The sequence below is a fragment of the Lissotriton helveticus genome, chromosome 3_1 (genome assembly GCF_964261635.1).
Source record: "Lissotriton helveticus chromosome 3_1, aLisHel1.1, whole genome shotgun sequence".
NCBI lineage: Eukaryota > Metazoa > Chordata > Amphibia > Caudata > Salamandridae > Lissotriton > Lissotriton helveticus.
In genome coordinates this window covers 698,124,027-698,137,710 of record NC_136061.1, presented here as the reverse complement: position 1 = coordinate 698,137,710, position 13,684 = coordinate 698,124,027, and the positions used below count along the sequence as shown (strand labels likewise).

At 42.5% G+C, this 13,684-nt stretch overlaps 1 protein-coding gene across 1 annotated transcript in view; it reads left to right on the top strand.

The window, feature by feature from the left end:
• Positions 1–13,684, top strand: part of DCDC1 (doublecortin domain containing 1) — a 1,658,417-nt gene that overhangs the window by 720,243 nt on the left and 924,490 nt on the right. The window contains exons 9-10 of the mRNA XM_078683738.1: positions 7,375–7,476; positions 11,363–11,529. Coding sequence (XP_078539864.1) covers positions 7,375–7,476; positions 11,363–11,529 — 269 coding nt within the window. The remainder of the gene's footprint in view (positions 1–7,374; positions 7,477–11,362; positions 11,530–13,684) is intronic.

The following is a 13,684-nucleotide window of genomic DNA, read 5'->3' as shown; positions in this document are numbered from 1 at the left end:
TTAAAATACTATTTATAACATTCCCCTGGGCATCATGATGAAAATGGGGAATAGAGACATCCTTATTTTCTACGATCCCGTATAAATCCACAGGATCTTGTGTGCATGTCTTTGTATTCAAATCTCCCAGCCAGATAACTTGTATAGGTTTAGGGTGGGGCTCTGCTAGGTCCTCTATTAAGTTGTCTAAATGCTTGGGTACCAACTCAGGGTTTTTAAAGTTTTAAAGTTGCTATTGTAATAGTTCACTAATAATAAATCCCACCTATCGTTCCCTTTAATAACCAAAATGTGAAAATAAGGGGATGTATTTATAAAACGTAAAACTTTGAATTCAACCATGTTAGATATCAATGTAAGCAAACCTCTCCTAGGCCTACCCCCTGGAGAGGGCAAGGCTGCCATTTGGAATGAGTGATACCAATTAATAAAGATTGGTGCGATCTCCCAAGTTTCTTGTATGCTAATAAGCTGAAAATTGGCCAAGGCCGTGAGCCACTCCTCGTTGTTCCGCTTTCTGTTGTAGCCTCCTATATTCCAGAACAAAGAGAGTAACCTGGATGATGTACGCCCGAAGTTTGAGCCTTGGTAACCTCATGGGAAGGATCTAAGAGATGTAAATCAGTACAACTCCGATGTTCAGTTTAACCTCAACCCTTCACTCTCTATTCGGGATGGTATCTGGGGTTTCTGGTTATTAACCACTTGTCAATCACAAGAATCCAGGCTAGATAATGGAGCGAGCCTATTAGATGTGCAACGGTTCTTGTGATTATTTAACGCAGGCCTGTTAGCATTTATGAAGTGATCCGGGGCTGAGATTGAGACCTTTTCATATTGAGAAGTCTCTGCTTTATAGAAAAAACCCAGGGAGGCAAAAAAGATCTTGGTCACTATTTTGGGGGCTGACAGGGGCTGAGAAAGTCTCTTACAAGGTGTGGGCAATCAAAATTTAAGACAACACAGTCGCCCTTGTATACCTGTGGGGATGGACCAACCCATTAGATGTTTCTGAATTAGGTTCCCTGGCCTGTTATAATTGGATAACCTATGACGTGATTTGGCCATAAGCTGGATGGTGGATTATCTTTGTGATGGTCTGAGCACTGGAACATTTACCAACACTAGGACAAAAGAACAGGCTGCAGATGGAAGGTTAAGGGTTTGATGTTTAAATTCCCTATGATTCTGCATAGATTCACTTGGGATGTGGTTGGTGTGAGTATGGATAATGTCACTGAAAATCTCAAATGGCTTGTTAATATTAAATCTGTTCTCACTTGCAGACAGAGGTAGAGGACCCGACGATATCTCATTTGAGGGCCTTGCCGTTAGGGTTAGAACACCCCCGCCTGACTGTGTACTAGATGCCAAGGCAAGTCCAGATCTATCCACAGCTGGAGACCTTCCAGTCTGGGAATAAGAGGTGCTAGCAGTGGGGGCTTTATTAGTGGTATGTGGAGGGTGGTTATTGGAAAAGATTGGCTGTATGGGAGCTCTGCTGGAATAAAATAACTCTTGAAGTTTCAAATCACTGTTCTCCATACTTAACAAAAGAGGATTTAACATAGAAGATAATTTAGCACAAATGTAGTCAATAGGGGCCAGGGACCGCGACAGTTCAAGATTGTCCACACCAGGCTCTGCGCTAATTTGTTAAGGTGTCGATTTCCTTGGTTTTCTTAGTTTGGAGGAAGGACGTTCTTTAAGAGGTCCTTTCTTACTCTTGCAGGTTGTGGTCAATCAGGAGATAGGCTTCTCTACGATTGGGTGGTTTAGAGGAAAGGGAGTGTAATTAGTGGGTGCCGGTGCAATTGATGGTGAATTACTGAACTCACCAACACCCTGACTAACAGTGTTAACATTAGGCTCAGTGACAATAGCGGTAAGCAAACCTTCAGACCCATCATGAGCACCGTCCCCCAAAGAGAGTCTTCGCTCCGTCAAGGTGATTTCCATAGAAATTGCATTAGTTGCTTTAGTTAGAAACGAGTCAATGGTGGATATGGTTAACCCTGGGGTAAATGTAGTGATTATTTTCTTCTTACCCATCCTGATCCCACTATTAGACAGGAAAGAGCAGGGCAGGTGCCAGAGGTTAGAGAGGTGGCCCACCCCAGCCTCTTCCGGGAACCAATAGGCATGGACGGGCCCGCCCTGGCCCGGGCTTTGCCCGTGCATGTCCCCGCACGTGTCCAGCGGGGCCGCGACACGCTTTTATGCGTGTGTCCAGGAAACAGGAAGCAGTGGCAGGGGAAGATGGGAGTTGTAGTCCTCTCCCCAGTGGTGCTTGGTGGTTCACGGCTCCCCCCTCAGCTGACAGGCAGGTACAAGTGAATGCGGGGCTGCGATGAGCTTTTATGTGCATGTCAGGGAAACAGGAAGCAGTGCAGGGGGAGATGAGAGTTGTAGTCCTCTCCTCAGTGGTGCTTGGTGGTGCATGGCTCTCCCCTCGGCTGACAGGCAGGTATCTCACAGATGTGTGCATCACTTTTTTCCTTCTTTAAGATCAGACCCAAGGATAAAACACATTATCTAAGCTTTTCAATAAATAAAATGAACTAAGAATTAAGGCTTTTTTTAACAGATTGAAATATAGATGTGGCATTGCAGAACAAAACCTGGCATGTGAGAGTACACAAGTATTGCTATTTACAGTAAGTCGGCCATACCCAATAACATTGAGTGATACTAAAATGCAGGTTCGGGGCTACAGCTCATGCATTATTACACAACATTACACTTTTTCTAGTGCAAATCAAAGCAATTTACTTAAGCAATGAAGGTTTTTGTACAGTGGTTAACGTTGTGAAAACATAAACCACAGAGACCATACAAAATGAAAAAAAAATTACTCGTATCAAACAAATATCTTCTATAACACAGTGATAAGACTCTTAATTCTACTTTCACGTTGATTGTGATTGGTTGCTAACCACAGGCATTTCACTGTCAATAACACTCATAGCACATTGTGGCACCATTATGTTCTCTAGGCACAGCACATTTGATGGCCACAACATTGGGCCAGGAATTCCAATGTTCATACCATGTGGTACCGGATTATACATTGAGATATCTCTGAGAATGTGAATCCTGTCTGCATGTTCTCCTTGCATAAGAATTTAGTTTGGCATCTTTTCTGGGTCATTTTCATGGCTAACATCCTGGCACATAGAGTATGTCTGATGCTTGATTGTGGCACATGACACGTCGTGAGCAGTATTTATCCCGCTTAGTAGATGTGTGGTTTTTGAGATGGGCATTGAGTTCTTTGCTTCAGAAAAAACATGTGTCATTGCCCATGGGCATTATGGGGTGCTCTTCTAGTGAGTATCCTAAATCTATAGCCCGGTGTATGCCGAGCTGAGAATGCCCTCGTTGGGTACATGAAGCATTGTCTGCTGTATCGCAGGGTACTTCTGCCCGGTACTGTTCCAGATCTTCAGGCATTTATTTCACGAGCTCGCCGTGAGACCATTCTCTCAAATCTGTACATCTAGCGGATTGTGCTTCAAAACAGCATTTTTCTCCTTTGTTTTATTTCGGGTTGTGCAGCGTATAAACGATACATCCTAGGTGATAAGTTGCACACCCAGCTGAATCCCGCCTCATCACTCGGTTGTTTACATGGACAGAGAGATGGGGGCATACAAACATTCTTTTTACACACACATATATTAGTGGAAACTGATGAGAGGCAACATCATCATAGTATATGATGCTTTTATGCAGCTGGTCTGACTGACAGTGTACTCTGCGGTGGCTGTGGATCTGAGGGACCGAATAACCAAAGCATTGATGAGGAATTAGAAGTAGTACTAAAGAGTTCTTTTATTTTACGCCTTCCAGCCTTTGTAAACCAGGCCCGCGATTATTGAACGTGCAAAGCGGGCAAGCTCCTTTCTTTTTGCACTAAATGCACATGAATGCTCTCCGAGTATTCCCATTTTAGATATGTTTGCGCTAGGTCAAGGGGCCTGTAAGAAAGAGCACATACATGTACCTCAAGAATGCGGATTTACATGCTCCAAAGTGCCTTGGTAATAGGCCCCTGAATGTTGCTTCGCAGTCGTTGCTGCTCCTGTTTTTTGCTGAAATCTTATGGCAGTCATCGCCGCTTCCCAACAGACCCTTCCTCAGAGCAGAAGGGAAGGAAGTCGAAAGACGAATCAATCAGTCCCCCCAGAATCCATGGACTCTCAAAACCTGCGAAATATTATGTATCAGTCAAGATGACAGGTTTATAATATGTATCGTCGAAAGTGTTAGGCCTCAATGTTAGCTTCATGAAATGCACATTTCAAGAGCCAAACGTGTGTTCCCTCTGGGGCTTTCAACAGTACCTGGCCCATTAAGAAAATCACCGTGGGTTCACCCATTGATAGACCGCCTTGAATACCAAATGAGGTGAGTAATAATTACCACCAACATGTTTTCTTTTTTTTTTTTTTCTTCATCTTTATCTTTATTTTTTAACTATGGTTGTATATGCTGAACTGCCATTATTATGTAAGATTTTTTTTCATTGTATCGTTTATAGTCACTTGCTGACCGAATAAAGAATTTGTGACTACATTACCACCAGTGATAAAATGCTTACTGGAAAATAATGCCCAGCAGTTAAAACCATTCAGCTGAGTTGCCATGGGTGGTAAAATGAGTAGAATCTGTAAGTGTAGTTAGTACCACTGATAGTAAATGGATTCACAGCAGCGTTCCCAATGAAAGAAACAATGCCAGCAAAAAATGACTGGGATGGTCTTAAAGAGGCCACCAGCATCACCGGCTGCCACTGGTTGGAGTGTGTGTTGGGTGTTTTTCGCCAAACACTCAGTTAATGAAGAAGAATGGTTTGGGATTATGTAGTCTGATTACTACCATTTCAATGTAGATGTTTTATAGTGAGAGGTGGTTTTTCATCAGTTGTGATAAAGATACTCCACATTGGGTATTAGACTTAGCTCCTAGAATTATGATGCCACTAGCAGGCAGTTTGGCCACAGGCACTAGTTGCCACATACTGGAATATTTCTTACTTCTTGCATTTACAGTGCAGCACACTTTAATATGTAGATGCGGGTTCCCTAAGAAAACTAGAGGAGTTATTTACTACTTGAAGTATTTCTTCTGTGATGACTCCCCCGGACGTCATACTGAGTGCCTTGGTGTCAAAACAAATCTTGAAACCCAACGAACCTTGATTGACAACGTACAAACAAAGCTTATTTGAAAATATATATTAATGTTTAAAAAGAATAGCTGTTTTTCTGTTATTTAAAGAAGCACCTTTTTTAAAAATTGCGTTGAAGCTCGGCTAAAGTGCGTTTACTAAAAAGCTATTGTTTTCAAAAACAAAAAATCATCGATCTATTTTTTTGTTAAGGCATTTGCTTATTGCTGTGAGGTATTTTCAATCCAGGGATGGTGAATCTGAAACATGATGTATTTCACTCGCATTAAATTTCAAATGTCAGTTTATTCAAGCAGAGGAAGAAGACTGTTGAAATTAAGAGAAAATATGTATTATTGAATTGTGATCACTGTAAAATAGGTTGATTCGTATACCGTACACTTACTTTCATTGACCTACTCCTTGCCAATTCCCCTTCTATTTAAGGTAAGCACACCACAAAGTTTAAACAAGTGTTATTTGTAATGTTAGAAGCTGAATTATTTTGTTGTATTCTTCGACTAAAAGTGTGTGGGTTGCTTCCCTTTGGAAATGCAGCATGATGTCGAATGTTGTGCATCTCTTACATCCTGAGACTAAAACCAGCTTTCCCACACATTCATGCTCTGATTGCCTGTTATTGAGTGGCATTAAACACGGACAATACCCCCTTATTAACAGCCCATTGACACAGAACTGAAACAAGGTCTCCTCATGGTTTACCAAACATTGCAGCGGAACAATCAAATTGCATGTTAAAAAGGGAGAAATGCAGTTAATGGAGAAGAGCTGGAATCAAAATGATCTAAGGTGTTTTGAGATGAGAAAATCTTGCATGAGGGGGTTTAGTGAAAAAAACACAAGCGTGCCAAGGGAAAACAAGGCAAAGCACTGCACACACAGTCCTTCGACTTTGTAATATGGTGGTAGAGTTTTACAATTTTCTAGGATCTCCTTGATCAGGTAAGGGTCGATTCTCTGCATACGGTCTTTCCCGGAAATGCAGTGTTCCAGCCACTTAGCAAACATGTTTTTTCTTCTTTTTTGTGCATGCTCCAACTCTGCTTAATGAAACCACTTAAGATTGTTTATTTAGCACCATTTAAGCAGAAATCCTAATTGATCCTGATTACGGGCCACTCATTAAGTGGATTCATTTGGCGGACCACTTGACGCGGCTCACCGTGTGCCTCATAGGCTCTTTAAGTACAGGTTTGCCTTCATCAAACGGACAGAGGAGCGGTGACCCCAGGTACTCGAGTCTTTGTCAGGGGGAGCGCAAGGCTTGGAGAGTCTCTTTCCGTAACATGATATAATCTTCCCTCTCTTTGAAAGCATGTTCAGGAGGTTTAACTTTTCTCTCAAGCACCTCATTATTTTAAATGAGCTTCCTTGACATGGCCTCCTTGACACCTACTTACTGGATAGTTATTTGTGCGGCAAACATGCGGCGTCTGCCTAGGAAAGAAGATTCGAGCAGAGAAAATAAGGGGGTTTCCTGCTCTTGTTTTTCGGACTGGTTTGTAGACTGGCATGATGTACATTGTGCATGGCAGAAATTAGGCTTTTGGTACTGCCTTTAGAAGTGAGTATAGATTGGTCTAAATAGGCCTTGGTGAAACATTTTAGGTAGCAGGCACAGACATGCACCCCCACTCACCCCTCCCCGCCCCCCAAGCCATCAGGACCCAGACTTAATCGTAAAGTTGGCCTCAATTTGTAATTTTCCCACAAATAAAATATTGCTTGCTTCAATAGCTGTGCCTGTTTGCACCGGAGGCAAACAGGTAATCAATGCCTTTTGAATTTTTGGGACTTACTACAGAAAGGTGGTAAGGAAGGAATGGGAAAGAGTTTTTTTTAACTCTATATACCGTCAGAGACAAACAATTCTCATGTAATTTTGTTTGCTATGCTCATAAACCCGTAAGGATTTAGCTGCACTGGTGAACTCATGTCCTGTCAATAAAATGTTAATGTGTTATATATGTATTATAATGCGTTATATGTTGAGTGGTAGTCATAATTCATTGCAATTCATACCCGTGTAGCAGTTGTACTAATAATGATTGATAGTAATTATATTACTAGATTCAAGTGATGCAGGGCTATCGAAACCTTTTGGTTTGCATTATCCTGAAATCTCTCATTTTGTTCTCTGCAAAATCTAGTGGGCATTAAAATGCAATTTTGTTTTTCAGATGTTTGCAAATGGCAGAGACACTGGAGAGGTCGCAATTTATATAACAAAAAAAGAAATGGCATCAAACTCAATAAATGATTCGGAAGATGTGATGATGATGGTAAGTAAGTAATCAGATTTCAATGGACGCCCAAGGGTTAATTTCGACAAAATTCATTTGTTCAGTATTCTCAAATTCTACAGGCAAGTTATCTTCTTCAACAACCTTTAAGTTCGTCATAGCTCAATAATTCTATTTTTCTGGAAGAAGCCAAAGGTAGTGATTGGCTTACTCCAGTCCTCGAATTCCGACTAACTGACAACCCTCCTACAACACTTGCTACTATGCAGGGTAATTTAGACCCATTTTGTAATAATCGGTGCAAAATCATCCTTATGCAAACAGAATTTGCACCAGGTATCTGGTGTGTCTTTTCACAGGGTTAATATCTCTGTGCATGAAGTGGGAAATAATGGACTCGAACTGTTTTGATACCATGCTGTGCCTATTATTATTTCTAGCACTCTAATTTGCATTGCACGTACAAGGTAAGTTCTAATTGTAAGTGTATGTGTGGATGTATGGGTAAGTGCCATTTATTTTCAACTACTAATGGGGCTACTGGTAAAATGGGTGAAATTGAATTTGAGCCATTTTGTCACACTCTATGGTCAAACCACGCCAGCTCCAAAAAGTGGTTATATGCTTTTAACACTGGTGTCTATCAAGGTTAATTCAAGCAATAGCTTGGTCCTGATGAGACTCTTGGTGTGATTGTGTTTGAGTCTATAGCAGAGACATAAGAAGAGCTGATATGGGAAAGAGGACATTTTATGTCACAGCAACTTTACAAAAAATGTGTCACCCATCAGAACATGAGAAGTGTGGCTCAATGGTTAGAGCGGCAGACCCTGATGCAGAGGTCTAGCCTGGGACCAGGGTTCAATTCCCCGCCTCGGCGTGTCTTGGGCTCAAAATTCCACGGACCTGATAATTCTCGCATCGTGCCTATTCCCATCATGGAGTCCCACTCTGCAACTCTGGGCAATAGCTTGCTTAATCTCCACAACGGCCCCCACAATGCTAAGGATGCCTGGCCTCCACCTTGGGGGTGCCCAGGAGTGGACACCTCACAGGGAAAGCCAGGATGGGTTCCACAGCGGTATTCGTACAAGCGCCTTGAGACCCTTGCGGGTGAGTAGTGCGCTATACAAGTATCAATTTATAACATTACCGGCATCGAGGCACACACACTCTCTCTCTCTTATACACTTACTCTGCTAGGAAAAAAGGCACTGTCTATAACTCGCTCTCTCAATCAATCCATAGATTTTTAGAGCGCTTCTTGTCACCCGTGAGGGTATCCAGGCGCCCTCACTTTCGTTGTCTTTTTCACTTCACAATGTGAGTCTGTTCCATAACTAGTAACATGACATGTGCTTTAAAATGTATTTTCTGCTGGTAGCGGGATCTGCAGCATCCTAATCTGAAGAGGGTACAGAGCAGGAACATCTTAATGATTTTGGGGGTCCTGGGCCAAACATCTTGTTGGGGAGCCTGTTCGGAACAGCTTTGAATTCACGGTCTAATTTCATGTTTTTTCATACCCTCCTAGTCACAGACACTGCGCAGGCACACTAGTCCAAATTCTAAATGTGTTTCCATCTAATATCCAGGGACAATCATGTGTTTTTTCAAAACTGCAATACAGCAGCAGCTCACAAATATTACTGCAAATCATTTCTGAGACCCACTGCCATTTCTGATAGGTAAGGTCCTGTTTTGATCTAAAATAAACTTTTTTTTATCGATGTTGCAAGGTAATGAAAAATAAACACACCATTTCTCTGCAAAAATGTCTGTAATAGACTCCCACACATTATGCGTATTAAACATAAATTAGAGGAAAATGGTATTAACAATCTATGTTTAAAAATCGTTCAAGGTTCTCAGAGCGGGACTATGTGGAGAACAGAGCCAGTCTATGTGGAGCCCCCTGAAAGCCTGGGGCTCAGAGCCCACCTTGCCTTGGAACTTCTCTGGTCCAGAGTGCGGCGCAGATGCCGCAGTTTGATGCGCTTGTTGTACGTGCTGCTTGAGTTTTTGTGCCACAATGAAGAGGCTCCTCCCCTCCTGACATTTATTGTTCAGACAAACTCCAGGAGACGCCACGTTGCTCCTTAAAATATGTGCCCTCTGGGTAGACATAAAGAATGGTATTGGGATCTTGTAACTGGCCTGTGGCATGCTGTTCGCTTGCTCACCAATGAATGACACTCATGTCCACACATCCCCCCATGGTTCCTTGGCATCAATGAAAAAAGACGCCACATTCATGGCCTCTCTTCGCACACAAGGCCCGATTCACAAAACTAACTTACTATAAAATCCTAAACTTACTACCATTTTGGTATTCACAGAAGTCACTTACTCATTTTGGTATTCACAGAAGGCCCTTACTCATTTCGGTATTCACAGAATGCACTTACTCATTTAGGTATTCACAGAATGTACTTACTCATACTAACTTCATGTCCGCACTCAGGCTGGAAATTCCATCCCTGTGGTGGAGATTCCGGCCCGGAGGTGGAGATTCTAGCCCAATGGTGGAGATTCCGGCCCGGAGGTGGAGATTCTAGCCCAATGGTGGAGATTCCGGCCTGGAGGTGGAGATTCTAGCCCAATGGTGGAGATTCCGGCCCGGAGGTGGAGATTCTAGCCCAATGGTGGAGATTCCGGCCTGGAGGTGGAGATTCCGGCTCGGTGGCAGAGATTTCGGCCGGTGGTGGAATCTTCGCCACCGGCCGGAAACTCCACCACCGGCCGGAATCTTCACCTCCGGGCCGGAATCTCCGGCCCGAGTGCGGACATAAAGTTAGTATGAGTAAGTGCATTCTGTGAATACCAAAATGAGTAAGTGCATTCTGTGAATACCAAAATGAGTAAATGCCCTCTGTATACCAAAATGAGTAAGTACCTTCTGTGAATACCAAAATGAGTAAGTGACTTCTGTGAAAATGGTAGTAAGTTTAGGATTGTGTAGTGTTAGTTCTGTGAATCGGGCCACATTGTCTTTTTGTGTCCATGTTGTTACAAATTGAATTCGTTTCTTTTGGAGGAGTTTTTAGGACATTTTAGTAGAGTGCACAGAATAGCGCTTGTCTAAGTTAACACCTTCTGTGCCAATATGTGTGCAATTAATTTCTGTTCTTTAACCCCAACTACCCCATGCTCCTTCAGATGTTGTCCTGCGTCAATATTGTTATGAGTGAAATCACCAATAAAAACAATAACCACCCACTCAGCCATCAAACAAGTCAGTCATATACTTTTGTTTGGTTTTTGGATTGTGGCATCTGCTTTGACAGCTCGTAGGAAGGTGTGGACACTACTGGCCGCTCTTGTGCTCAGAAAATAGAACCCCACCTATGTTTTGGTTCAGTGCCCAGAAAGGAATTTTAATCGTACTGTAACGTTTTTTGGACGACTTCAAGTTTCACGTGTAAAGTTTACACTGTTGACATCTACTCTATAGGAAATAACAGCATTACAGATGATGTGCTGTAATGTGCAAGGTATATATAGCACAGTAAAGGAGAAGCTTGAAGTTTGTCAATCACCTGTTCATAAGGTTACTTTGATGTTATAACTAGAACAAGACACAAACCAGATGCTAATGAAGATAAGAATTTAAAAAAAAACATAGCCTTTAGAAAGTGAGCCTCTGCCGCTCCGCAGCTAAAAGCTTGTGCTGTACAACTGTCACATCTACTTTCAGTCTCTGCAAAAGGGGGCAGAGCTCAATCATAATCCTGTTGCACCCCCTGCTGGTTAAAAGCCTGCGCTCATTTTGCTACTTTGCACCGAGATAAACATTGCACTCAGTTCACACTCCTTTTAGCATTTTATCTGCATGTAATTATCATGTGCTTGGGGTTCATTTGGGATGAAGTATCAGAGAATGTCTCGCAGATGTGACCATTTGCATTGTTCTCCTCCCTGGCAGTTACGTCAAACGATTCACCAAAGGCTCCAGGGATCGGGACACTTCCATGCGCCAGGCCTCCATTTTGCAGCCATTCGCCTTTTCGATGAGGTGGGCCAGGAAATTAAAAACCCGCTCTTTTTGCGGAATGAGCAAAGAGTGTGGGTTTCTTACGGTGACGATTACAGGTAGGAATTCGCAACGTGCCTTCTCTCTGCAACTGTTTTTGTTCTTTTCACAAACTAACACCTAAGCAGGCTTTTTGTGACCTCCGGACGACATCCCGTGTTGTTGATTTTATATTCCAATACAATTTCGCAGGTCTCCTTGAAGGCGGCACTATTTGTGGGAGACGACATCTCTGCCTCAGACTCCCCGTCTTAATGCCTTGTCATAGTTGCTGATGCCTGCCTGTCAGCACAGCACGAGGCATTTTTTCATGTCTGAGTAGTCACCTTAATGATAGCAGATGGAAACACCGCAGGAGGCCCGGGCCCATCACACTGTCATTGCAGCAGGCTGCCCTGACCTGCCTCCCCTACCCAGCGTTACGGCCACGTTTAAAGGAGAAATGGATGGTAATTGAAAAGGGACTTAAGCAAGGTTTATGAAGCTCTAGACAACATGTTTTCCTGTTATCGCCCAATGTTTTTGTAAATACAAGCTTAACCTTTTAGGCGCCAGTGACAATAAAGTTAAGAAGATCCGGTGGCGAAGATTGCTCAAACCCAGGCTTCGCGGCGTAATCACCTCCACTGCGTGCATTTATGATTTGCTCGCAATTTTGATCTTTAAATCCGCGAATGCAATCTCGTGTTTTCAACACCCCATGTAAATGTTCTGCTCTTTTGTGATTTTACTAAGTATCCTAAAAATGTGTCTATTTTGACAGAATGCTTCTAGGATCAAGCCGAAAATTGGTTGTCAGGAAAAGTATGCGCATTAATGTATTAGCACCTTCCAAGATTACTTTTCAATTACCGTTTACATAATTATACGTTTTTGTATTAAAATTATGACAAGACAAATTACCTTCATGATTTTAGATTTTTTGTTAATCCCTGCTTTAAAAATGGAACAGAAACCAGGGTGTGTAATTATAGAGTAGGGCAGTAAAATGACTGCCAAAAAAATGAAGCTGTAACCGGAATAGTTCTCATCTTTAAAGATGGTATCATGGACCAAAAATATCTTTTGTACCAGCAAGTTTGTTTTCGAAGGAAGCCACGTCAGGCATAGAGTGAATGCAGTATCAGAAGTTAAATGTATATATTTGACATAAGGTATACTTTGCTGCATAATGACAAAACTGGAATTTAATGAAAATTAACTTTTTAAAGAGAACCATTATAGGTGACCTAACACTTCTATGTCTCTGTCTTCTAAAACCCTACACAGAATGGGATTTAGTAGTCATAAAGCTTCTCGGCATTTTTAAGATATTAAGGGGCAGATTTACAAGGTCTGGCGCATCTCTGCAAATCAGCAGGGATGCGCCAGAAAACTTGCGACATGCAAAACTACTGTTACGCCACCACCAATGCGCCGCATTGTAAATGTGGCGTGCCATGGCGCACGGATAGGCAGATGCGTTTCGTATCTGCAGGCGTAAGGTTGGTGCAGTGCTAGAGTCATGTCGCGGGCACGATGCAACTCCAGCACTGTTCCAACCCGGCCTGCCTGCTTCAAGCAGGCGCAAGGTTTTGACGCAGCTGCGTTGGAAAAGTGACTGAGTGAAATCTTGTAGATTTCATTCAGGCACTTTTCCAAGTCTTTCCTGCGACGGAACGCCCACACTGCGATGGTACGCCCACATTATACCTGACGCAGGTATAATGTGGCATAGGGATTTACGGCGTGACGCATCTCCCTAGATGCGTCACGTTGTAAATCTGTCGCAGCATGGTGCTTGGTTTACGCCGCTGCAAATGCGTAGCAAGTGCCTTGTAAATCTGCCCCTCAATGTTTTGCACACAACTTTGGTGGTCACTGATTCCCCGAATAAATTTTGTTTTGACCACTGTGTTAAAAGAAAATTATCAATGAAAGCCTCCTGATTGCCATTTTGGAGAGAAATCTGTTGTGCTCAATCTCACAACAAAACCTCAGTTTTATATCCTGCAACAGCATTGATCACGTCTTCAAAAAAGTACATACATGTAGGCTTGTTCTGTATGGTTTTGACCTCCCATAGCCAGTGATAGGGGTGCTCGACTCGTCGCTAATATTTTGCACGATTTATTTCACCATGATTATATTTTATGGTAGCTTTTGGCTACCTTATGAAAGGCAAGCTTTGCAGAATATTGATTGTTTTTATTAGTCTCACATTCATCTTGCAAG